This window comes from Mus caroli, unplaced genomic scaffold (assembly GCF_978045245.1).
Source record: "Mus caroli unplaced genomic scaffold, Mus_caroli_1 scaffold_5, whole genome shotgun sequence".
NCBI lineage: Eukaryota > Metazoa > Chordata > Mammalia > Rodentia > Muridae > Mus > Mus caroli.
Window position 1 is genome coordinate 73,483,147 of NW_028227260.1, and position 23,272 is coordinate 73,506,418.

The 23,272-nt window shown below is 44.7% G+C and overlaps 1 protein-coding gene across 1 annotated transcript; it reads left to right on the top strand.

Annotated features, from left to right (window-relative positions):
* Window positions 1-382: 382 nt before the first annotated feature.
* Amer1 (APC membrane recruitment protein 1) lies at window positions 383-20,955 on the top strand. Its single transcript, XM_021153396.2, has 2 exons — window positions 383-561; window positions 12,610-20,955. The coding sequence occupies exon 2, from the start codon at window positions 12,698-12,700 to the stop codon at window positions 16,115-16,117; it is 3,420 nt and encodes a 1,139-aa protein (XP_021009055.1). The 5' UTR covers window positions 383-561; window positions 12,610-12,697; the 3' UTR covers window positions 16,118-20,955.
* Window positions 20,956-23,272: the final 2,317 nt, after the last annotated feature.

Below are 23,272 nucleotides of genomic sequence, written 5' to 3' on the forward strand. Positions count from 1 at the left end.
AACTGAGTGGAGAAACTCTTTGGTAGCAACCTGGGAGCAGTAGCGCAAAAGCACCAAGTTAAGGAATGAGGAATGTATGCAAAATCGAAACCGAGTTCCAAAAGTCTGGCAAGTCCCATTTGGGCGGGACTAGCTCCGGGAGCAGGGTGTGTAGCCACGCTGAAACCCGCCCCGCGTGGGAGCGGAAGTAGGGAGTCCCTGCAAGGGGTTCGGCAACCTCTCCGCCCCCCTGCCAATACCACGCCTGGCTTATTTGCATTTAAAGAGAGAAGCACCAAGGAAAACAGTGGGCGGGCGAGGGCATGCCTTCCAGCCGTCATGATTGGACTGTATGCCTGCCAATCATATCACGGACGTCCCACCCTATAACTGTGGAGTCCGGGGTGAAGGGGGTATGGGGGAGCTGCCCAGAGCCTGGAGAAGGGTAGTCGGCGCAGAAGACTGCTGTAGTCCCGGTGAAGGCTGCGGCAGGAGCAGTGGTGGCGTTCTCAGCAGAGGCTCCAGCTCAAATCGGAGCAGAGCAGCAGACAATAAACAGCGTTGGGAGCTGGACCTGGCAGGGTAAGCTTTGCACACAGCTAGGAGCCATCCTGCTGAAGGTCTAGTGCATCCCCGCGTGCTCCGCTCTGGTCTCCTGGACTAGGGTTTCCAGAGCCTGGCTGATCGGAGTCCCAGCCTCTTGCTGGCCTTTCTTTGAACTCGCTTTGCGTACTGTCCAGCGAGGGGCCCAGCGGCCGTTAGTATTTAGGGTCCAGGCGACCGTGGCTGGGGGGGGGGGTGGGAGGGCCGGAAGGCGGGCGGACTATCCTGGGCTACGCCTCTAGGTTGTAATGGGAGGCTGGGATGGGCCCACACGTGCTGTTGCGTGGTTCCGGGAAGGGCGCCGCTAGCCAGCACCTCAAGAACGCATTTGCAGGCCGGGAACTCCTTAGCTTTGTTTGTAGTATTTTTTCTGGAACAGCTGTTAGGCCGGTGCTGCTCACCCGCGAGGCCTTGCTGTGGCCCCTCCCCTCTGCGGTGCATCTCCTATGTCTCTCCTCTGCAGAGGAAGCTGGCGCGCTCGCTTATGGCCAGACTGAGACTGGCTTTAGGGTGGATAAAGATATCCACAGCCTGTTCCTCCTCAAGGGAGCACAGTTGGGTTTCTGAACTTCCCACTTATCCTGGAACCTTGGTCCTGTGGTCCCAACCAGCCGCACCCCCTCCTGGGCCTCCAGTCTGTCGTTTGGCTCCCACCCCCATTGCAGGCGGGCTGGACCAGGAGCTCTTACTGGCCCTTGGGTTAAGCTGCAAGGCCGCTTTGTTGCCGCCCCCACCCCCTACGCGCCTCTTTTCCCTTGTAGGGCATAGGGCGCGTTTTTTTTTTTTCTCTCCAGCCTTTGGTTTAAAATAGCAATAGGCACAATATTGTGGGGGGATTTCCCTGCTAGAGGCGGAGGGGGCCGTCGTTGTAGTAAAGAACACACAGTATATGTAAGGCAGACAAATCCTACAACTTCTCAGTTACTTAAAATACCCAGCCTGCCAGACTGCTGTCATTGTCTGCTGCAGACACCTCTGACACTGGTGACCGCCCAAAGGCGTGATTTCTCCTGAGCTCCCCTTTGAGGGGCTAAGCTTGCCAGATGAGCCATGGGAGGCAGAGGCGGCAGTGGGGACTAATACAGCAGGACCATCCTCCCTGTCGCTGGACTCCCCTTGAGAGAAGTGTAGACAGCCCTATTCGCATGTCTTCTGCGTCTCTGGCTGGCCTGCCTCAGCAACACTGGTATGGACTGGTCTCAGGGCACTGCATTGTTGGACTTTCTGTCCTACCATTGGAGATTCCAACAAAGCCCATTCCTTCGAGTGCCCTACTCTGTGCACCACTCTGGACTATTAAGGCATTCCTGAAGAATAAGAGAGGGGATTTGACTAAGGGACTGTGCAGGCTGGACAGCTTTATAGTGGGGCATTGAGACCCAGTAAATAAATCTCTTACTTTGTAACATTAACATGGGATACACACACACACACACACACACTCACACACACAGAGGCTAGGATTGGGGATACCACATTATTTTCACCCCTACTAATTGACCAGACCTCAACACATCTTTGAAGCTGGTCTTTTATTTCCAGCATCTGACTCTCTCCTGCTTTGACTTCAGTCCAGCACCTTTCCCACACTCAAACACTCTCATCCTACACTTGTCCAAGCCCCTCCCTTTCAGGCCTCAGTTCTCAACCAACTTTCTCTTTGGGGCATTTCAGGCTGCTTCTAGATGAGCAGACCTCTTGGAATTCCTGTACAGTTAAGTTTCCCTCACTCTGCTTTGTTTCTCTTATATAGGTATTTAGATTCTCTCAGAACCCTCATATGGGTAAATAAAGCCTAGGCCTCAGCTGCAACCCTTTAGGATCCTAGATTTATAAAGCAATTAATGAGTGAATGTTCCAGAAGGACTTTCTGTCTTTGTAGAACTTTAGAAAAGACCTTTATCCTCCCAACTTGTGTTTGCCTTAATCCATAAAACATAAAGTAAACGTGCCTAAGGCTCAGATATGGATATAATATACCTAATGTGGGTGGAAACAGGGATTGGGTTGCTACTACATTAAAAAAGAAAGTCATAATTAGTTCCCTCTATTATCAGGGTCTGGACTGCTCAAACCCTGGAGCTCTGCATACTTTTGGTTGCTGATTCATGAGCCTACAGGCAAAGTGCCATGGAGAGATCTCTCTCTGCATTTGGAAAGCAGCTGGGAAGTACAGGAGTTTGGTAGAGAAAGAATAGACAGAAAGAGAAATGAAAGGGAGTGCCCGGCAGGCAGGGTGAGTGGCGAAGGTGGCATAGCTCAGAGGTGCAAAAGAGTTTAAGACCCAGTGGTGGGAATTGCCAAACATCAAGCCTTGAAATGGTGATCTAATCTTTTTAGGAGAAGATCGTTAGATCATTGAACAAAGGCTGGTTAGGGTCAGGGGCTCGGGGTGGTGGATGCCTTTGAACCAGTGATAAGAATGGAGGGGTGTTTGATTGTTTGGGGGTATTTGTATTGGGGGAATTGGGGGTTTTGTTATTATTTTGAAACAGGATTTCACTAGGTAGTCCCAGCTGTTCTGGAATTTGCTTTGTAAGCCAGTGCCTTTGAACTCATCGATATTTGCCTGTGTTGAATGCTAGGATTAAAGGGGTGTACCACCACCAGCCCAATAATAGAGTTTTTGAAAGGGTTTTTAAATGGGGTCTTAGAGATTGAAAGCATCCTACAAGTTAGGTAGGTAACAGGTTACCTCTAAAGTTCTAAGTAGAGGTGTGGGGAGGGGCATGCTATCACAAGAGGGAAATTTCACACTGTAAGATTCCTTTTGGCATTTCATAGGTTGGGGAGGAGCACCTGGGCCTAAATACTTATTTGCTAAAGGCTAAAAAAAATATCCTTCAGGCCTCTTTTTACCCCCCACATCTCTCAGCTACACAGGTTTTTGTGTGGACTAGCAGTTAAGCCCCCTACGGTCATAGACGTGGCCTAGAAAGCAAGCAAGACACAGCAATTAGAGGAGATACAGCCTATTGCCCTTTCGTGGTAGTCCTTTATGTTGTGCCCAAGGCCTCCAGGAAGCACCACTCAGTCAGTGCACATTTGATGAACTACTACTCCCTCCTCCCACTATCCTATTCCTTAAAAGTGAAAGCTGCCTGGGTTTATGTGGCAGTTGCATCCTGGGAACACCTTTTTTTTTGCCTCTCAGTCAAGAGATTAAGGCCTGCAGGCTGCTGGGGGCTGGAAGTATCTGGAGAAGGGAAGTGTTTGGGAAAAGTTGGCACCTCAAGAACTGTAATATTTGCACTCAGTGTATGGAAGAAATACCTCTGCTTCACTAGTCCAAAGAAATAAGGAAAACAGCAGCAGGCTTATCTTCTCATGAGTTTACTTGTAGAACCGTTGCTGTCTAGGGGTCTTGATCAGGTTTGTTCTCTCTGCCTGTTAAATAATTTAAAGGCAGGAAAAATCTTGAACATGCAGCTAGCAGTGGGAAAATTCTGGAACACAGCACAGAGGAGCAAACAGCAATACAGTGCTTGTAAAGAAATGCTTGTATGACAGGTATGAAACAGAGATACACACAGCAAGCATGCACAGGGGAAGACCCATCACAAAATAGAGGGGTACTCAGGGAGCCAGAGCTCAGAGGCTCCTTAGGGGCTTCGTTTTGTTTATTTGGTTGGTTGTTTTTTCTTTCTGTTGTTGTTGTTGGGTTTTGTTTTGTTTTGTTTTGTTTTTCTTGGTAAGTTTCTGAAGGGTCTTCCTTCCCTAATTTAGGATTGGTCAGCTTGAAGAAAGGCCAGATGGCTGATTGACCCATAACTGTTGTGTAAACATGTCCTGATCTGGCCTTAAACTTGTTGAGCCAGTCCATCAGCAAGGGGCCTTCTACCTGGAGAAAAAGCCTGCAAGGCTTTTGTTTTAAGCTGCCAGGCTCTTGTCTCAGGTCTGCAGGGTGAGGAAGTTCACCATCTTTATCACCTAGCCATGGACTCCCTGTCTTTCTGTTTTATCAGGGAATATTTGTAACTCCCCAGAACCAAAGACAGAGAAGGGAGTTCTAGCTCTCTCACTCCTTCACAGTTAGGCTACCTGAAACGGAAAAGGGAGGCTCTGGATGTCATCTCCTGAGTTTCTCTGTGCAAAGCCAGTTTAGGCAGATGAACTAGGTGATAAAGTTTTAGCCCCAAGAGGAAATATTTCCTAGCCTTTCTGAATAGATGGAGCAGGTACAGCCTGTCTCTGACTTTGCCTTTGCTTGGCTAGTACTGACACACTGCAGGGAGTGGGGGGGGGGTTGTGCAGACTTAGCTTCTACTTGGTAAACTAATGTCTCTGATGAGACTCAAAGGCAGGGGCAAGTAAGTGGATCTTAAAGATCCTGATTGTGAGCCGAGAAATGATCAAAGCTGAGGCATCAGGATGCTCCTCAGGGGTGAAGTGGGGTGGAGTGGGGCTGAGTATTAGAATACTGTCCCAGCACATATGAGATGCTGTGTGTATTCCCCCAGCACCAAAACACAAACAACCCGGAAATAAAACAGAAAAAAAGAAACCATCAAGAAGGCTCATTTCAAGGCTGTGTTTTGGTACCCTGTCTTCTGAACTGAATAAGATCCCTGTATATTCTGAGACCTTGGGGTAGAGAAATAAAGCTGAAAAACTTTCAGTGGGCGTTTGGGAAAAGCAGATATTGAAGGTCAGACAAAGGAGTTTGATTAGAAAGCTTGTATCAACTTCAGAGGACTCCGGTTGGGGGACCAATTGACAAATAGAGACAAGCAGCCTCATCCAAAGAGCCCATTATGTAGTTATCTGCTCCATGCATAGTAAACAGTTTGCCTTTGCATCCATAGTGTTTACTCCATAACCAGTTTTGCAAGGTATGGTGTATTTTTCTCTTCATTTCACACATGCGGGACACTTCTGTCTCAGAGAGATACTTTCTCAAATGGTTTTGCCTGAAAGGGGTGAGAGAAAGGGGTGAGACTGGCATTCCAGTTTCAGGCTGGCAAACTCCGGCTGAGTTAGAGTCCAACTGAACCAGCATCCCAAGCACCTGCTCCGTGGTAGATGCAGTGACTGAGAGAGGCCTTGAGAGAGAATCTCAGTGGACAAACTGAAGCCTGCCAGAAAGAAGTAAGCAAGGATGCATGTGTGAACAGGACAGCTGAAGACAGAGGGAATCAAGGCAGGGATACAAGGCCAGCTTTGGGATTTGTGGATCATCCAGAACGGATGAGTTGTTTTCTGAAAAGAAGGTGGGGTGTCCCACAGCAAGAATGCTGCAAATTCGGAAAGAAGAGTGGTGCAGGAGTGGGTAAGAGGGACTCTTTGGATCATTTCCACTGTTCCAAACCAGGAGCCCTTCTTTCATATCATGAACATTTTGACCTCAGGTGTTTATGGGCACCAGTAAAGTGCTACTTGAGTACCAGAGGACATTTTGTTTAAGTAGGTCAAACTTTTCAAAATTGTCCACTGTGTTAGCTTTCTATTTCAGCTTTTTTTTTAATTTTTTTTTTTTTTTTTGGTTTTTCAAGGCAGGGTTTCTCTGTATAGCTCTGGCTGTCCTGGAACTCACTTTGTAGACCAGGCTGTCCTTGAACTCAGAAATTCACCTGCCTCTGCCTCCCGAGTACTGGGATTAAAGGCATGCGCCACCACGCCCGGCTTTTTTTTTTAATTTTTAAAATTTTTTTGTACCTCAAACTTCTCTCCCAAGGAAACAAAACAGAAGATATGTCCTGTAGTTTGAAAGGAGTGGTGACAGCATTTATTGATGAGGGAAGAGGTCACCAGCTGAATAGATAGCACCTGAGTACTGAAGTCATCAGGGGCTTTTGTTTTTTGGTTGGTTGGTTGGTTTTGTTTTTTGAATGCACTGGGTAAGACCAAAAACAGCTATAGACAAGAAACCCTTCAGGAAAAGTTAAACTGAGCTGAGACAGGGTAGAATGATGAAAGGAACTGGCTGCTATTCACAGGTATAAAGGGAGCCTTCACATTTCTCCTGGCCCAGTACTTTAAAAACATGTTCTACTGGTTCTTTGAAAATTTCCTAAGTGTGTTTTGATCATATTCACACTCCTCTAATTCTTTAATTGGGGGCCCAGCACAAGTGAAGCAGAGTGCCAGGGAAGTGGAACTCAAGAGGCCTCGAAGCTACTCAAGTTCTCTCATGATCCCATCAGAGACCTTAGACAAATCTTTCCCCAAGTCCGGGCACAATTTTCTTTTCTGTGACAAGGCTTTACCATCTGCCAGGACCAGGGAATAATGGGGTACTGGGAAGAAATAGTGGGAATAGTGAATAGGGAACGCCTCGTATACTGGTAGGTACTCATGGTGGTTGGAGAGTGTCTGTTAATTACATTTCTGTTGATTGTGGCACTTTTAGCTCAGTTTAAAATGTTGATCTTTCTGGTTTGGATCCTATCTGGAATCTCCCAGATGATCTAACATTGTTAGCTCCCTCAACATTAAAAGTTGGTCTAATGAGCAAGTAAGGCTTCCTGTGGTATAACTACATAATCACCATAATTTATATTTAGGGGAAACTGAAAAGGTTTCAGAGATACCTATAGAGCTTTGGAGAATGCCTGATTGGGGTTGATTTACTGCTAGAAATTGTCCAGCCATACATCATTGGAATACACATTAATACAATTTGCCATAACGTTTGAGCTTCTGCTGTGCAATGAATTTTATTTGGTACTTTACATGCGTTGGGTTTGTTTCTACAATAATCTCAATAAGTAGAAATTCTCAATAGCCCCATTTCACAGTTCAGGAAATTGAGGGTCAGACAGGTTGGATAACTTGCTGAATTCTCCCAGTGTGGCAGAGTTAATTCCAGTGAAGAACTGTCTAGCTCTCTAAAGGGAGGATACTCAGCATTTTTATATCTTCTTTACCCTCTCTCCACTAATATACTGAGGGAGTGGATAAATTAAGACTGCTTGGAATGAGTCTGGAAACTATAATGGGTAAAGGCCATGCCTCTGAAGCTGTACCCTGGGTTCTTCCCTGAGCCTAGTCTTTCCTGTCTATTAAACTGATCTCTTGAAGGTAGGCCAAGAACAGAAAATGTGAAGGTTGAACTAAAGCTGTTTCTTCCTCAAGAGAAGTGTCTCAGGTGAGTCTGTGGCTATTCTTCTACTTGGGGTTTAAGTCGAGGTGAAAAGAAGGACACTCTTCTTTAGGAGCCAGCTTTGCTTGTCCCAGAATGGCCTGAGGTTGCTTCTTGGATCTTGAGTGGTTCCATCATTTTCTTCCACGGCCTGTACTCTGCTACAGTCACAGTGACTGCAGCTAGTAGCCTCTATCTGGGAATATCAGATATCTTGGTAGGGTTCCCAACAGCCCATCTAAAAACAGCCAGCCACACTGACTGAGAAATCTGAGTGTTGAGGAGCTCTGCATTTGGCAGGACCACTTTCTTGGCAAGAGCCTAAGGGAAGCCAGTCTCAGCCTAAGGGAGCTTTAGAGTTTGTCCTTTGCTGTTCCTTATGTTTTGGGCTCCAGTTCTCTCTCCTGAAGGACTTCTTCTTACCCTAAGTCAAAGCAGAATAGCATGTTTTAGAAGGACAGTTTGAGGACCATGATAGATTAATAAGGAGTGTGAAGAAGCCTTAGGGTAGAGATAGCTAAACAAGACCAGATTAGGGAGCTTTGATCTATATAATATTTCTACTATACTCCTTCAAGGTGTTCTGTGGAACACAGGCAAAGATGCTGTGAGCAGCTTTGAGGGAAGGGCATGGTTCTGGAAGGGAAAAAAACAAGAGAGAGATATAACATAGTTTCAAGATTGATCCTTGCTTAGCAAAACATAACCTGGGGTCTGGGTAAGAGGGAGGTCTACATTGGAGTAATAGAATCTCTGTCCCAGGGTAAATGAGATATCCTTTATAGCCTCGGGCTTTTGAAGCTTTGGCGAGCATTAAGTTTCCTGGTGATTCTTTTTTCTTCAAACTATACATTTTATAATTCCTTCTACCCTACTTGCTATTTTTTTGTTGTACACCTGCATAAAAGTCACTATGAATAACCACAACCGAGATTCAGTATTATTGCTACCTTGAAATTTCCTCCACCGAAGAAATTAGTATATTATTCTTAAATTTAGCCTCAGGAAAGTTCTTATGACAAAGGCAGAATGAAAGCAGATTCTTTGCCAAAGAAACACAAAAGTTCTCTCTAGCATAGTAGCTGCTGAAGTCTTTGCTTCCCTCTGAAACATCCTGAGCCAGGCATCTCGAGTTTGTTTTGATCTGAGCACTGTCTCCAGGCTCAGTCCATTAAGCTCTGCTTATACCATTCAACTGCTTTTTTAGTCCAAAGAAATCTTCCACATTCAAAAACAAAAACCAAAACAAAACCAAAAAACCACCCCAAAACAGAAAAACAAAAACAAAACAACAACAAAAAAACCAACTGAAACAAACAGAAACCAAAAAGAGTTTATTTAATTTATGGTTCCAGCAGTTTAGAATTCATAATGATTGGGATAGCATGGACAGTAGTTAGCAGGCATAGCAACAACAACAGGAAGCTGAGAGTTCATATCTTGAGCTTCACACATAAAGCAGAGAGAACCAACTACAGATGGCATAGTCTTTATAAACTCTCAGAGCCTGCCTCAGTGGCAAAACTTACTACAAGAATCTTATACCTCTTAATCCTCCTCAAACAGCGCCAACATCTGGTGGTGTTTAGACATCTGAGTCTATGGGGGATACTCTCATTCTAACCAGTACTGCTCCCTGGGCCTGATTGAATCCACTAGAATGAGTCCCTTTTGATGGATAAGAACACATACCTCATCTAGATCACTGCAATTTCCATTCTCTACTGCTTGACAGAGTCCAGACTGAAGCTTCTTCCTCCTCAAAGCATCTTTACTTTCTTTTCTCTTTTTTATCATCTATCTATATATCAATATATCTATCTGTCTACTTGTTTTCTACCTACGTATCTGTTGTTTGAGAATTTCATACATGTGTAAAGTGATTTTGACTATACCCACCTATCATTCCCCTCTCCTCCCCCAGGACCCATCTTCCATCTCCCTTACAACTTAATGCCCTCTTCTTTGTTTTCTATTGCAATGAGTCCAATTAGTGGTGCCATACATGTGTGGATATAGGACTATCCACGGGAACACAAGCAACACACTAGGGGCCACACTTCTGAAGAAAGCTGACTCTCTCTCCCCACAGCAGCCATCACTACCTGCCATTAGTTCTTCATGCAGGACAGGGGGCTCTTGAGTCCTTTACCAATCCATGCTGAAATTTTGGCTGACTTTATCTACTGCAGGTCTTGGACATGCAGTCACAGTTGCTGAAAGTTCATGTGTGCAGTAGCTTTAGCATATCCAGAAAAGATTTTGCAATATCCTTCCATTACCTCTTGTTCTTACAGTATTTCTGCCCCCTCTTCCTTGATGATCCCTGGATTTTGGGGTAGGAGGCATGATACAGATTTATCTTGAGAGATGGGTACTCTATAGCATCTCATTAATCACTGTCTACTTCAAAAAGAAGCCCTGATGGGGGGTGAGAGCTGCACCGATACTTAGAAAGCAATTTGGTAGTGAATCCATTTAGCAAAATAATAGTAGGAGTAGTAGGAGTAGTAGAGTAGACTCCTAAGGTCTGGGATCTCCCCAGCAACAGGTTTTGGGACAAGGCAACTTTTCTGAGCCCAGGGAGTATGTTTTACCTTTTATTTTTATCTAAAGGCTCATTAGCAGAGTATAAAGACTAGCACTCCATTACTTAGTTTGAAATAACAGGGCATCTTTAATCCCAGCTCTTGGAGACAGCGGCATGAAAATCTCTGTGAGTTTGAGGCCAGCCTGATCTATATGACAAACTCCAGGAGAGCCAGGACTATGTAGCGAGACCCTGTCTCAAAAAACAAACAAACAAAAAAACTAAAACAAAAAAATTCAACCAAACAAACAAACAAAAAGAAATAATAGGCTATTCTTTGAAGGCCTATATTATGCTGTATCTTCAAACTTCTGTAGATAAGATTCTCTCCCTACTAGCCTATAAGCTCTCTAAAGCTAGGACTGAGAGTTCCACTTCTTAGTGTTGCCTGATGCACCGACTTTATAGTGTCTGTCACTTACTGAATGTTGAGAGAGATTTAATTTACAAATTACACACCAGGAAATACAGTTTCACATATAACTTCACTGTTGCCACCCCCATCCCCAGTGCCATAATGGCAATCCTGTTAGTAATTTGAAGCCTGAAGTGAGAAGATTAATACTAAGGAATTCAGGGACATGCTTGGCCCATATTTTCATTATTACATGAGGCACAGAATTCTAGGTAGTCTTGTGCTTAGTGGTGATGGTACTGTCTGTTCATTAGAGAGCTGAGTGTTGAGAGTGTAATGTCAAGATATATGGCACAGAGAAATGCATAACTTGAGAAAATAGCAATTTAAATCTCTGTACTGAGAAGATCAGATGAGTTTTTCTCTTATCTCTGTAACTCTGTCAGAAGTGTATGACTCTGGTTGTTTAGCAAAGCACTGGAACTCGGGTAACTCTGATGATTTAAGTGTGCCAAACTAAGTGAGGCACCAGGCACGAAATTGTAGTAGGAGAGATTTGTCTAATGAAATCACAGGCTAGAGTATAGTTGCTAGTTTCTCTTCAGCCCCAGTGCTGGACTACATTATTTTAACTGTGTGAATCTCCTTAATGTAGCATTCAGTCACTGGACCAGTGTTCTGGCCAGCGATTCCTGGGACTGCTGCAGTCTCACTCTCTCCCTTCCCCTGCTGTTTTAGCATCTTGCTCTCTCAATCCCAACAGCTGTTCTGTCTCCCTTTGTTACTCTAGATCTACAAAGAGGGTTCAGAGAAGGGATGGGCTTTCTAAGAAAGGATTGCTAGATTTCTGAAGGCTAATCACTGGTTTAAATGCTAGATGTTTACTGTCACTGGAAAATACCAGACTTGTCAGGAACCAAGGGAATGATGGGATGTGTTGGTGTAGAAGGTGGTTAGCCCTTCTTTTTAATTCCAGTTCTATTGGCATTGGGACTAGGTAGCCTTGAGCAGAATTGTGCAGCTTACACTAAGTTTATTTACTTAAATATCTCCTAGGCTAGGAGCATGAATCATACAGAGTTGTGTGTTCTCAAGTTCCATTTCTAGATAGCAACCTAGATGGGGACCAAGATATTAAGAGGAACAAAGTAGAAGAAATTTTTGCCTTACAGTTCTACAGTAGAATCTGGTGCTTCCACTTGCCAAGAAGAGTCAGTAGAGATTCTGGTCTAGATCTACCCCTCATATAGTCTTTATAAGGGGCTACTGAAAGAGGTAGATGCTGGTAAGCTTCTTGGACAGAGGATACAGGAGCCAGGATGATATATTTTCTGAGGCTACTGTGACATTTTACAGGTCCTACATTACAGCTCTGATCTGCAACTCAATGTTGTTTCTTCTCTGGTGTTCCAAAGGTTTGGCCATTGTCCTAGGGGCAATTAAGAGAACCTCTAGGCAGAAGATAAAGCTGTAGATACACTTGTCTTCCCAGCTCTCAGAAGAATGTTGCTGATAGTACAGGTTAATGTTCAACTAAGGTCTGGATCCAGTAGAACCCAATGAAGGCTCAATGAGCAACTCCCCACACACAATTTTCAAAACTTCAGTGATGCTAGAAGCAACCTCTCTACTCCTTTCCTGACCCCAACCTGATAACTGATAAGCTTCCTCATAGACAATTGCGCAACTGGGCTTTTGCACACCTACAATTGCCTCTGTCAAATCCTGGTCACTACTTAAAATAGTCTAAAGGGAGTGGATTAGTGAGGGGGTAGCTAATGAGCTGCCTGTTGCTCATTGTAGGGTTTAAAATGCCCTGGGGCTCAGAAGAAGCTAGACCAGCAAACAAAACATATGGAATAGATGGTTTTTCCAGTGTTTACTTATTTTCTCTCTTTTCTAATTAAATCCTGAGACAGTAAGCACCCATAAAAACCAACCTAGCCTGTGTACTTGCTCACTAGTATCTAACTCTGTCTTTGTCTCTCTTATCTCCTTCAGACCCCACTGTGATGCTTCCTGACTGATCATGTTATAAGTGTGCCTGGAATCCAAAGGCAGCATATCCAGTGGAAGAATTGTCTTCATCATGGAGAGTCAACAGGATGAAGCTGTTCAAACCAAAGGAGCATCAACTTCTAGCGATGCCCAAGACCAGGGAGCTGAAAAGGGAGCCAAGAATAAGACAACTGAGGCAACAGAAGGACCAACATCAGAGCCTCCCTTATCAGGCCCAGGTAGGCTGAAGAAAACTGCCATGAAACTCTTTGGTGGCAAGAAGGGAATCTGTACTCTGCCTAGTTTCTTTGGGGGTGGACGAAGCAAAGGTTCTGGGAAAGTCAGCTCTAAGAAAGGTGTAAACAAGAGTAAGACTCATGATGGTCTAAGTGAAGCATCTGAAGGACCTGAAGATGTTGTCACTGAAGAAACAGACCTCTCTACACCTTTGTCCAAGTCACCTGCTCAATTTCCTAGCTCCCAGAGTGCCAATGGAGCTTTGGAGATAGGCTCTAAACATAAGACATCTGGGACTGAAGCCATAGAAAAAGCTGGAGTTGAGAAGGTACCCTCTGTGCACAAGCCGAAGAAAAGCCTAAAAAGCTTCTTTAGCAGTATCCGCCGTCACCGGAAAAGCAAGACTTCTGGGGCTGACCAAAGTGGGCCAGGGGCCAAGGAACTTGAGGGGGCAAGAACCAGGTCTCATGAGCATGTGAGTTCAATCTCTCTGCCCAGCTCTGAGGAGATATTCCGAGACCCTAGAAAGGAAAATGCCAAACCCCAGGATGCCCCTGGACCAAAAATTTCTCCAGCACAAGTACATTTTTCACCAACTACTGAGAAGGCAGCTTGTAAAAATCCAGAAAAACTCACAAGGACCTGTGCCTCAGAGTTCATGCAGCCCAAGCCTGTTCTTGAAGGTAGTAGTCTAGAGGAGCCCCACACTTCAGAAACAGAAGGAAAAGTGGTGACAGGAGAAGTAAACCCACCCAATGGCCCTGTTGGGGATCAGCTAAGCCTCTTGTTTGGGGATGTTACATCGCTAAAAAGCTTTGACTCACTGACAGGTTGTGGTGACATTATAGCAGAACAGGACATGGACAGCATGACAGACAGCATGGCCTCTGGTGGCCAGAGGGCCAACCGAGATGGGACCAAGCGAAGTTCCTGCTTGGTCACCTACCAAGGAGGTGGGGAGGAGATGGCCTTGCCAGATGATGATGACAATGAAGAAGAAGAAGAAGAAGAAGAAGAAGAAGAAGAAGAAGAAGAAGAAGAAGAAGAAGAAGAAGAAGAAGAAGAAGAAGAAGAAGCAGAAGAAGAGGAGGAGGAGGTAGAATTAGAGGATGAAGAAGAGGAGGTCAAGGATGGAGAGGAAAATGATGACTTAGAGTATCTGTGGGCAAGTGCCCAGATATACCCAAGATTTAATATGAACCTGGGCTACCATACTGCTATATCTCCCAGCCACCAGGGCTACATGCTTCTTGACCCAGTTCAGTCTTATCCTAATCTAGGCCTTGGAGAACTTTTGACACCTCAGAGCGACCAGCAAGAGTCTGCTCCCAATAGTGATGAAGGTTATTATGACTCTACCACACCAGGATTTGAGGATGATTCAGGTGAGGCTCTGGGACTTGCCCACAGGGATTGCCTACCCAGGGACAGCTATAGTGGTGATGCGCTATATGAGTTATATGAGCCAGATGACAGTCTTGAGCACTCCCCACCTGGGGATGACTGCCTATATGACCTCCGTGGACGCAACTCGGAGATGTTGGATCCTTTCTTGAACTTGGAGCCCTTTTCTTCTCGGCCACCTGGGGCAATGGAAACCGAGGAAGAACGGCTAGTGACCATCCAGAAGCAGTTGCTATACTGGGAACTTCGCCGGGAGCAGCGTGAGGCTCAAGAGGCATGTGCCAGAGAGGCTCATGCCAGAGAAGCTTATGCCCGAGACGCCCATACTCGGGAATCTTATGGCAGAAATGTCCGAGCCCGAGAAACTCAGGCCCTAGAAGCTCATTCTCAAGAGGGTCGAGTCCAAGAGACCAAGGTACGGCAGGAGAAGCCTGCCTTGGAGTATCAGATGAGGCCCTTAGGCCCCTCGGTGATGGGTCTGGTGGCAGGGACATCAGGAGGTTCTCAGACTTCTAACCGGGGAACCACTTCAGCTTTCCCTGCTACTTCTAGCAGTGAGCCAGACTGGAGGGATTTCCGTCCTCTGGAGAAGCGTTTTGAGGGGACTTGCTCCAAAAAAGATCAAAGTACTTGTCTAATGCAGCTCTTCCAGAGTGATGCCATGTTTGAGCCAGACATGCAAGAAGCAAATTTTGGAGGCTCACCCAGGAAGGCCTACCCTAGTTACTCACCCCCTGAGGAGCCAGAAGAAGAAGAAGAAGAGAAGGAAGGGAATGCCACTGTGAGTTTCTCACAGGCCCTAGTAGAGTTCACCAGCAATGGAAACCTTTTAACCAGCATGTCCTACAGCTCTGATTCTGACTCATCCTTCACTCAAAACCTCCCTGAGCTGCCCCCCATGGTCACCTTTGACATTGCTGACGTGGAACGGGATGGAGAAGGCAAGTGTGAAGAGAATCCTGAGTTCAACAATGACGAAGACCTTACAGCCTCCTTGGAAGCTTTTGAGCTGGGTTATTACCACAAACATGCCTTCAACAGCTATCACAGTCGGTTCTACCAAGGCCTGCCCTGGGGTGTTAGCAGCCTCCCTCGATACTTAGGACTCCCCGGAGTACACCCTCGACCTCCTCCTGCTGCAATGGCACTCAATAGGAGAAGCCGTTCCCTTGACAATGCAGAGACTCTGGAGCTGGAGCTCTCCAGTTCTCACCTAGCCCAGGGTTACATGGAGTCTGATGAGCTCCAGGCCCACCAGGAAGATTCAGATGAAGAAGGTGAAGAAGAGGAAGGAGAATGGGGTCGGGACAGTCCCTTGTCTCTCTACACTGAACCTCCAGGGGTCTATGACTGGCCTCCCTGGGCTCACTCTCCTCTTCCGGTGGGGCCAGGTCTTGCTTGGATGAGCCCTAATCAGTTGTATGAGCCTTTCAATCAGTCTTCGTATGTGCAGGCAACCTGTTGTGTACCTCCTGTGGCAATGCCAGTGTCAGTGCCAGGAAGAACACCTGGAGACTCTGTGTCTCAGCTAGCTCGACCTTCGCACCTACCCCTGCCCATGGGCCCTTGCTATAACCTTCAATCACAGGCCTCTCAGAGTGGGAGGGCCAGGCCTCGGGATGTACTGCTGCCTGTAGATGAGCCCAGTTGCTCTTCCATTTCTGGAGCCAACTCTCAGTCTCAAGCCAAGCCTGTAGGTATCACCCATGGTATCCCTCAGCTGCCCAGGGTGCGGCCTGAACCCTTCCAGCTTCAACCCAATCACTACCGAGCTTCCAACCTTGACCTGTCAAAGGAGAGGGGTGAGCAAGGTGCCTCTCTCTCTACCAGCTACTCCTCTACTGCCATGAATGGAAACCTAGCCAAGTAGTTCTCAATTCCAGAATGGAGACCTGAGCATGTGAATGGGGGGGTCAAGGGTTGGGCAGAAGGGTGGGGGTGAGTAGTGGTGTTCCACTTGAAAATCTTTTTGGCCAAGATAAACTCCTCTGAGTTTTCACTTTGCCCACCTTCCTCTGCCATCTTTGGCCAGGTTCAGCTCAAGTATATCTGCCTAGGGAGGCTGCTGCTTCTGTGCTCCAGTTTTTGCTTTGGAGTTTCTTGTGACCTATACAGGGCTTGGGATGCATCCTTATTGCAGGCTGAACCCCTCTTCTCTGGTCCCTTGCTGACTAATGAACCACTGATGAGCAGCCAATTTTTGCACTGACTCTCACCCAGAGATGGGAGGCTTGCTAGCTATTAGCAATATAAAGTTATGGTACATAGCCTTCCTAGCCCCATTCCTTTCTAGCACATCAAATGACTATAACCTGTTTATCCCAGTTAGTTATGTTTAGAGTGGGTCAAGTAGCATGTGTCTCGCTCCCTGTTGCTGTGGACTTTGGTATCACAACTAGATGATGTCCTTTTAACCTGGCCTGTCATAGTCTAGATTGAAGACAAAAAACACTAATCCTCATAAGGGGGTGATTAAATCTGTCCATATTCAAGCAGAATACAAAGATAGATAGCTTATGGAAAATGCTGTGAGGTCTTGAGCTGTGGAATAATAATAATATATCTATCTTGTTTGTTTCCTAAGCCTGTGGCTGTTGCAGGCATTTTAGAACTTCCCCCTTTTCCTGTAACCTGAAAAATTTCATCTCATCACAACGAATGTAGTATCTTAACTGAGTTAAAGGAAGAGAAACCACCTAAATTGGGCTTGACTATATAGAGCATTGGGTGTTATGAGATGCAAAAGAGGAAAACAGAAAGGGTGATCCATTTATCCAAACACCAAGAAGGGATCTCAGACTTTGGAACTTGAAGCAACTCAGATTAGGAGGGAAAACTTTTCCCATCCTTTCTCCCAAAACAAAGGTAAATAAATTAATAAACCCTTGCCCGCCCCTTTGTGAAGTGGTTCCAAGCTTGTCTAAGACAGGATGCCAAAGGCATCTCACCTGTTGTAGGCACACTAAAAAGCTTTTATCTTCCAGTTAGCCAAGTTCTTAGCATTTTCAAAGGATCAGGCTTCTTGAGAGGAAAGATTGTAATGTACCCTTGCTCTGCCAAACTACAGGGCTGATTTGCATGGCAGTTGCAGTCCTTTCTGAAATGAACAGCACCCTCTCTTCTCTTGCATCCATGCAGGTTTCTTTTTCTTTTTTTCTATTTTATTTTGTTTTGGGACAAGGTCCCAAACTGTAGTTCTCTCTATCCTGGGACTCACCATGTAGACCACAATGGCTTCTAAACTAACAGAGATCCACCTGCCTCTGCCTCCAACCAAGCCCAGCCTAGATGTTGGAAACACCAGGGAAGAACTTGGTGTCAGGAAAACATTACAACAGGCTCATCTTGACCAGGTTCAACATTTCCTTAATCATCTATATGAAAGAGTTTCTTTAAAATTCTCCATCAGGCCCGGTGTGGAGGTATGTGCCTTTTATCTCAACACTCGGAAGGAAGAGGCAATTGGAGTTATATGAGTGTGAGACCAGCCTGTTCTACATAGTGACTTCTAGGCCACTAGGGCTACATAGCAAGATAGACCTTGTTTTAATTTTTTTTTCTGTATTGGAAATGCCATATGAAATATTTTGGGGATGGATATGTTGATCAAAGTTAGAACTTTTTAAATCTTCTGCCCATGTCCCTCTTCTCACCTCAGAGCCATCTTCACATCTACTAAGTGAAGATATCAATAGGGCTCTTGCTCGAAATAAGGCAATTTACCTTGAGAACAGATGCTGGTGGCCTTCTGAGTCAAGATTGCTCTGTAGACATACTTTCTTTGCCAGGGCATATATTCATGATAATATTTTTCACAGTTTCTAAGCTTGGGATTGGCCCTGTGCCTTTCCCCCAAAAGAGCAGATTTGATTGGTAAAATCTAACCCCTTGTAAGTAACTTCATAACTTCGCATGGCACCAGCACCAGAACCACCCCTCAAGGACCTCAGATCAGCTCTTTTGGATGACTTTGGCTACATCACGAAGAAGTGCATCTCTTGTGGATCTGGATAATGAAAGTGAAAAAGGCCTTCCTTACCCCCAACCACATCATCATAAGAGACACATGCCCAGATTTTAACCACTTGGCCTCCTACCAAAGCTGTTCTGGGAAGGTGAGGCTGAACTTAGCCTGGTTGGGTAGCAGGAAGTAAGCACTAAAAAATGCCTTTACAACAGGAAAAAAAAAAAAAAAACACCTCTTGCCTATTCAAGGTAGCTTGAGTTCCTGTTTACATTTCGCTGCCATCTACAGCAGGCAGTAGAGCTGTCCACAGCCTCCATAGCCCACTGGAGAAGGGCTAGCAGCCTGTTTGGAAGAGGAAGAAGTAATCTACCGTCACAGTTCAGGAGGACAGCACAACACAGTGCAATATCTCTGAAGGGACCTGCTATAACTTGGATGTATTTTGCTATGCTTTGAAACTTCATACCTTAGAGTAGGACCTGAGGCAAAGTAGAAGTTTGTGGATTGGGTAGTACCATTGCCTTCCAAGTCCTTTCACTGATATGGCTGCTAGCCTAGGGACAAAATATTTACAACCTAAAATGGGATAGCCAAGATGTCTACAGAAGCAGACTCCTTTTGAGTATCTAAAGCAAATACTAACTGCAGCCTAGAAGGGGAAAGAAGATTTGGCTGAGGATATATGGTAACGGCAACATGATTAACAATGGGATATGTAACCAATCTCTAGGTATCTGTCCAAACATGGACAAGTACGTACTTTGCTGGCACCAAATATGCTACCAACTACCAGAAGTGCTGCTATTGTGTTCACTCTAAGGCTGTGGCCAGATGAACCTCCTGACTCCATTGCAGGTCCTTGGACAATGCATTTGGATGTGACTTTAAGGGAAGATGTGCTGACAGAAGGAGGCTATGTTGTTACCCAGTACTACTATATAGTGTCAGCTCTGATCCTGAGAATTTCTTAATAACCCAGTCCATAGAGGACCAGTGACTGTGGGTATGGAAAGCCACCAAGCAGGCCTCTTCCAAAGCCAGGATGCCAATTTCTTGGTGCTTTAGATTCTCCAAGGAAGCTCTGCCTTGGGGACCATCTGGCTTTAGCTTAGATACCAGACCACAAGCCTCGTGGATAATGGTTTCAGTAAATGCCAGTGTCCCTCCTCTTAGTGCTATTTCAAGGAGGGGAGTAGCTTTCCACACTCAGAATGCTGGGTGCATGCTTTCATCCTGCCACCAGTGGCTTTTTCACCTGCACCAGTGCCACCACTGCCCTCAGCCCTTAGGCTCACTTGCTAGAGGGAGGCATGGGGGTTTACCAGGGATACTTCAAGTTTACCCATGTGTATGTTGCATCCAAGTTGTTTTTAATATATATATATAAATATATATATCAAAAGCTAATTATCTATTTTTATATTGTTTGCATTTTATATTCATGGAAACAATGTTTATCAATTGTTTTTTTCTGATATATTTTATTTTTAAGCGGTGCTGTTTACAGTTTTAAACAAAAAAAAAGATGACACAAAAAATGCTGCTGCTTGTGCAGAGGGATGTCATCTCAAACTGTCTAGGACCCTCCCTCTTTTCCCTCTCCCACCTGGCTGTGTCACACTATTCATTCTCTTTCCACACGGTAAGGACAGAAGAAGCCCATGTACCGAAGACCAATACCAGGTAACTCAAGCATGTGGAACCTGGCAGACAGCATGATTTCTAGCTTTAATTTTATTTACCTTTTGAGCCCTTCCTTCTCTTGTGTAGACATTTTGAAAGTACTCATGCCTCTTGACTTTTATTCTTTTCCTTTCTTTATATTTTGTGCTTGTTTTTGCAAAGTATCATGCCCATATTGTGTGGTTTGTTGTATTAAGTTTCTCCAATGGAGCATTAGGGGCTCATTCAACACCAAGAGACTCGGGATGACAGATGGCAATGCTATTTCAACCTCCAGGAATTGGTCATCTCCTTGGGAGACACCCTTGAATGAGACTTGCCAGCAATTTAGAAGATGGCAAAATTGTCCAGAAAAGACATTAGGTGATTCCTTGGTCCCTTTTGCTACTTTGGGAGAATCTCTCCACATCCTGCCTCCTCCTTCCCTTCCCTGTTCCAGCTCACAAGTGGATGGTACTTTTGTAAACTGAACTCTTGTTGTTTTGGTTTTTTTTATTGTAAGTCATTGTAACCCTTAATGGCTGAGTTGTCTCTTTAACCAGGATGGCACTTTTAGGAATGGTGACTGTTATAGTCATGGCTGGGTGGCCTGATCCACGGTTTCTCCATCCTGTAGTCATTCCAAAGAAGAAAATCCACATGGCATGTACATTTGTGAGGGTTGGGTCTATTAAGAGGGGGCTTTAATTATTCCTGTTACTATTGGTGCTTATTTTCCCTGCTGTATATGGGGGTGGGGAAGGGCTGGGGTAAACCAGAAATGTATCTTTAGGTCATGTTAAATGAAATGGCTGGGGGAAGAAGAAAGATATGAGAAAGTGCAGTACATCCCCAGTCTAGGTGTAAGAGTTCTCTCTTCCAGGATAGAAAGGGGATTGTAGCTTTTTGCTGTGCCTGAGCTTCCCTTCCCCATTCCTGAGACATCATGGAATCATCTGCATTTGTTACCTCTCCATCCCTAGCACTCACTGGCATCTGGATATCTCGATACACTGCCTGTATGTTACAACATATATTTCATTTGCTGAATGCTAATAAACTTCTGTGCTCATGAGGGACCTCCAGTCACTAAAGTGTTTTCTTGTTGTTTGTTCTACAACAGCATTCATGTGATCTATGGGTGATGGATTTTCTCTTAAAGGAAAATTGAAAAAAAAAAAAACCTCATGATATTAAGGGAGTCATTCTACAGGCAAAACAAGCCAAAGCTGAAACGGAAATTAGAGGAAACGTCCATATTTCATTCAACTTGTGCCATGTATCCTAGTCAGTCTTGTCACACCATCTACACTCTAAGACCTGTTCCTCAAGTTTCTGTACATTTTCAGGAACTAATTTGCACTTCTGCAGTCAGTCACAGGATGTGCTAACCCTCCACCAAAAAGGAGCACAATGGAAAAGATCCCTGGGTTCCCTTTTCAAACCAGAAAAGAGACTAAGTGACCCCAGGATCTGATGAATCCAGGAAAGTCAGAAGGAAATTAGAAGATAGAGAATCTCATCAAAGGGGAATTGGCACTTTACAGAAAATGACTTCTGTGTCTGTGCTGCTCAGATAGGGAATGGTAGGTTTTGATTGCCAAGGGGTGTGTGGGTGTATGTGTGTGTGTATGTATGTGTGTATGTAGCAAAAGCATTGCTGAAGTCTACCTAGTCTGATCACATTCATTGGAAATTAACTGGAATTAAGATATCAAAGTGGCCCAGGACTCTTCGCCAAGTTTTTGTGCCTTAATCAATTGATCATCAATAATTTCCTTAAATACAAATTAAAATATTAGGCTATGTATGAGTAACCTACATGACTTTTTGTTTTGTGACTAAGTAAAAGACTTGGCTTTCCTGGAGCTCACTGTATAGATCAGGCTGACCTCTACTCAAGATGTACCTGAGGCTACCCTCATAGTGCTAAGATTAAAGACATGCAACACCACACCCAGTATCCCATAGGATTCTTTTCAACTAAGTTGAACCTTTCCCCCCCCACACCAGAAATTCAATTGGCCTAAAGTAGGATTCTGCTACTATTTGTATTGCCCATATGACTGGTACAGTAGACCTACTGGACAAAGTAGGTGGAAAACATGCTTCTGTTTTTGGCTGTGGTCCCTTAGGAACTCTTTTCAAATGAAAGCATAATTGTGGAAGGAATTTGCTAGAAAACATACGTATACACACATGCACAATTTGAGAATTTCATACATGTAGCCTGTAATTTGATTATATTCACTTGTAGCTCATCAATCTCAACTCCTCCCAGATCAAGTAACTCACATTTTAGTCCATTCCATGTTGTTCTGTGGTTTGAGACCCAGCATTTTACCTGCATAGCAAGGTGCCTTTCTTGTTTTCCTTTAGAGCAAAAATAAACAAAAGATAAAGACTCATAATAGATAGGGAAAGCTGTTAACTTTCAACTGCTCTACCCACAAGGAGGGACCTTGGTCCTACTGACTATCCATTCCTCTGAATAAATCCTAAGTTTTAGCTACACTACAAACTTTCTACAAGTTAAATTCAGCCAGAAAAATCAAGTAACTCAAGGGCAACAATTTCTAGTTTAAAATCTCTTTTCCATCACCTCTTCCTTCTTTAAGATCCTAAAAGGCATATGGACAGAGCAAGTGATTTCATCACTATTTTATACACAAGAAATCAGGATATGGAAAAGAAATTTGTATATTTTACTATGCAGAATAGTTACTGCAAGTCGGCACCATGCAGGCAGGAGTAGAAGACAAAGGTCATTGCTAATAATTGTCTAAACACTGCATGAATAAGATCATTGATACATTCCAGACACTAGACTATGTTTTCTCATGTATGCCCCACTTAAATCTATGAGAGTAGCATTGTTATAATCTCTACTTTAAGATAAAATGGAAGGGAAGCTCAAATCATTTAAAAAACCATTGGCTAAATTCACTCAGCAAGATCACTGGACTTCAAAGCTCACTATTTTTCCCATTGCACTGTAAAGCTGTTGGTCTGCTTAACAGTATAAATGGTTTCTAGCAGTGACTCCTGCAGCTTGTCCCAGATCAGAGAGTGTTGCTGAAACACCATTTGCTGGTTTCCATCCTCCTGAGACCCAAGCTAGCCATACAGTCCGAGGCCTGGCTCAGCATAACAGGATCTGAATACTCTGTTGGAGTCAGAGGATTGAGGTGGGCTACCTCTTCTCACTCCCACCCTCACACTTAAGACTGTAGTCATTATAACTAATCAGGTGGACCCAATCATCCTCCTACTTGAACTTGCTAATAAGTGGACTGAGGAAATATGATAAGTCAAAGTGAGTTAATTGATACAAATACCTAAATACTTGGCAAATGATCCTTCTGCCATTCAGACCTTCACCATCAGTTGGAGAAT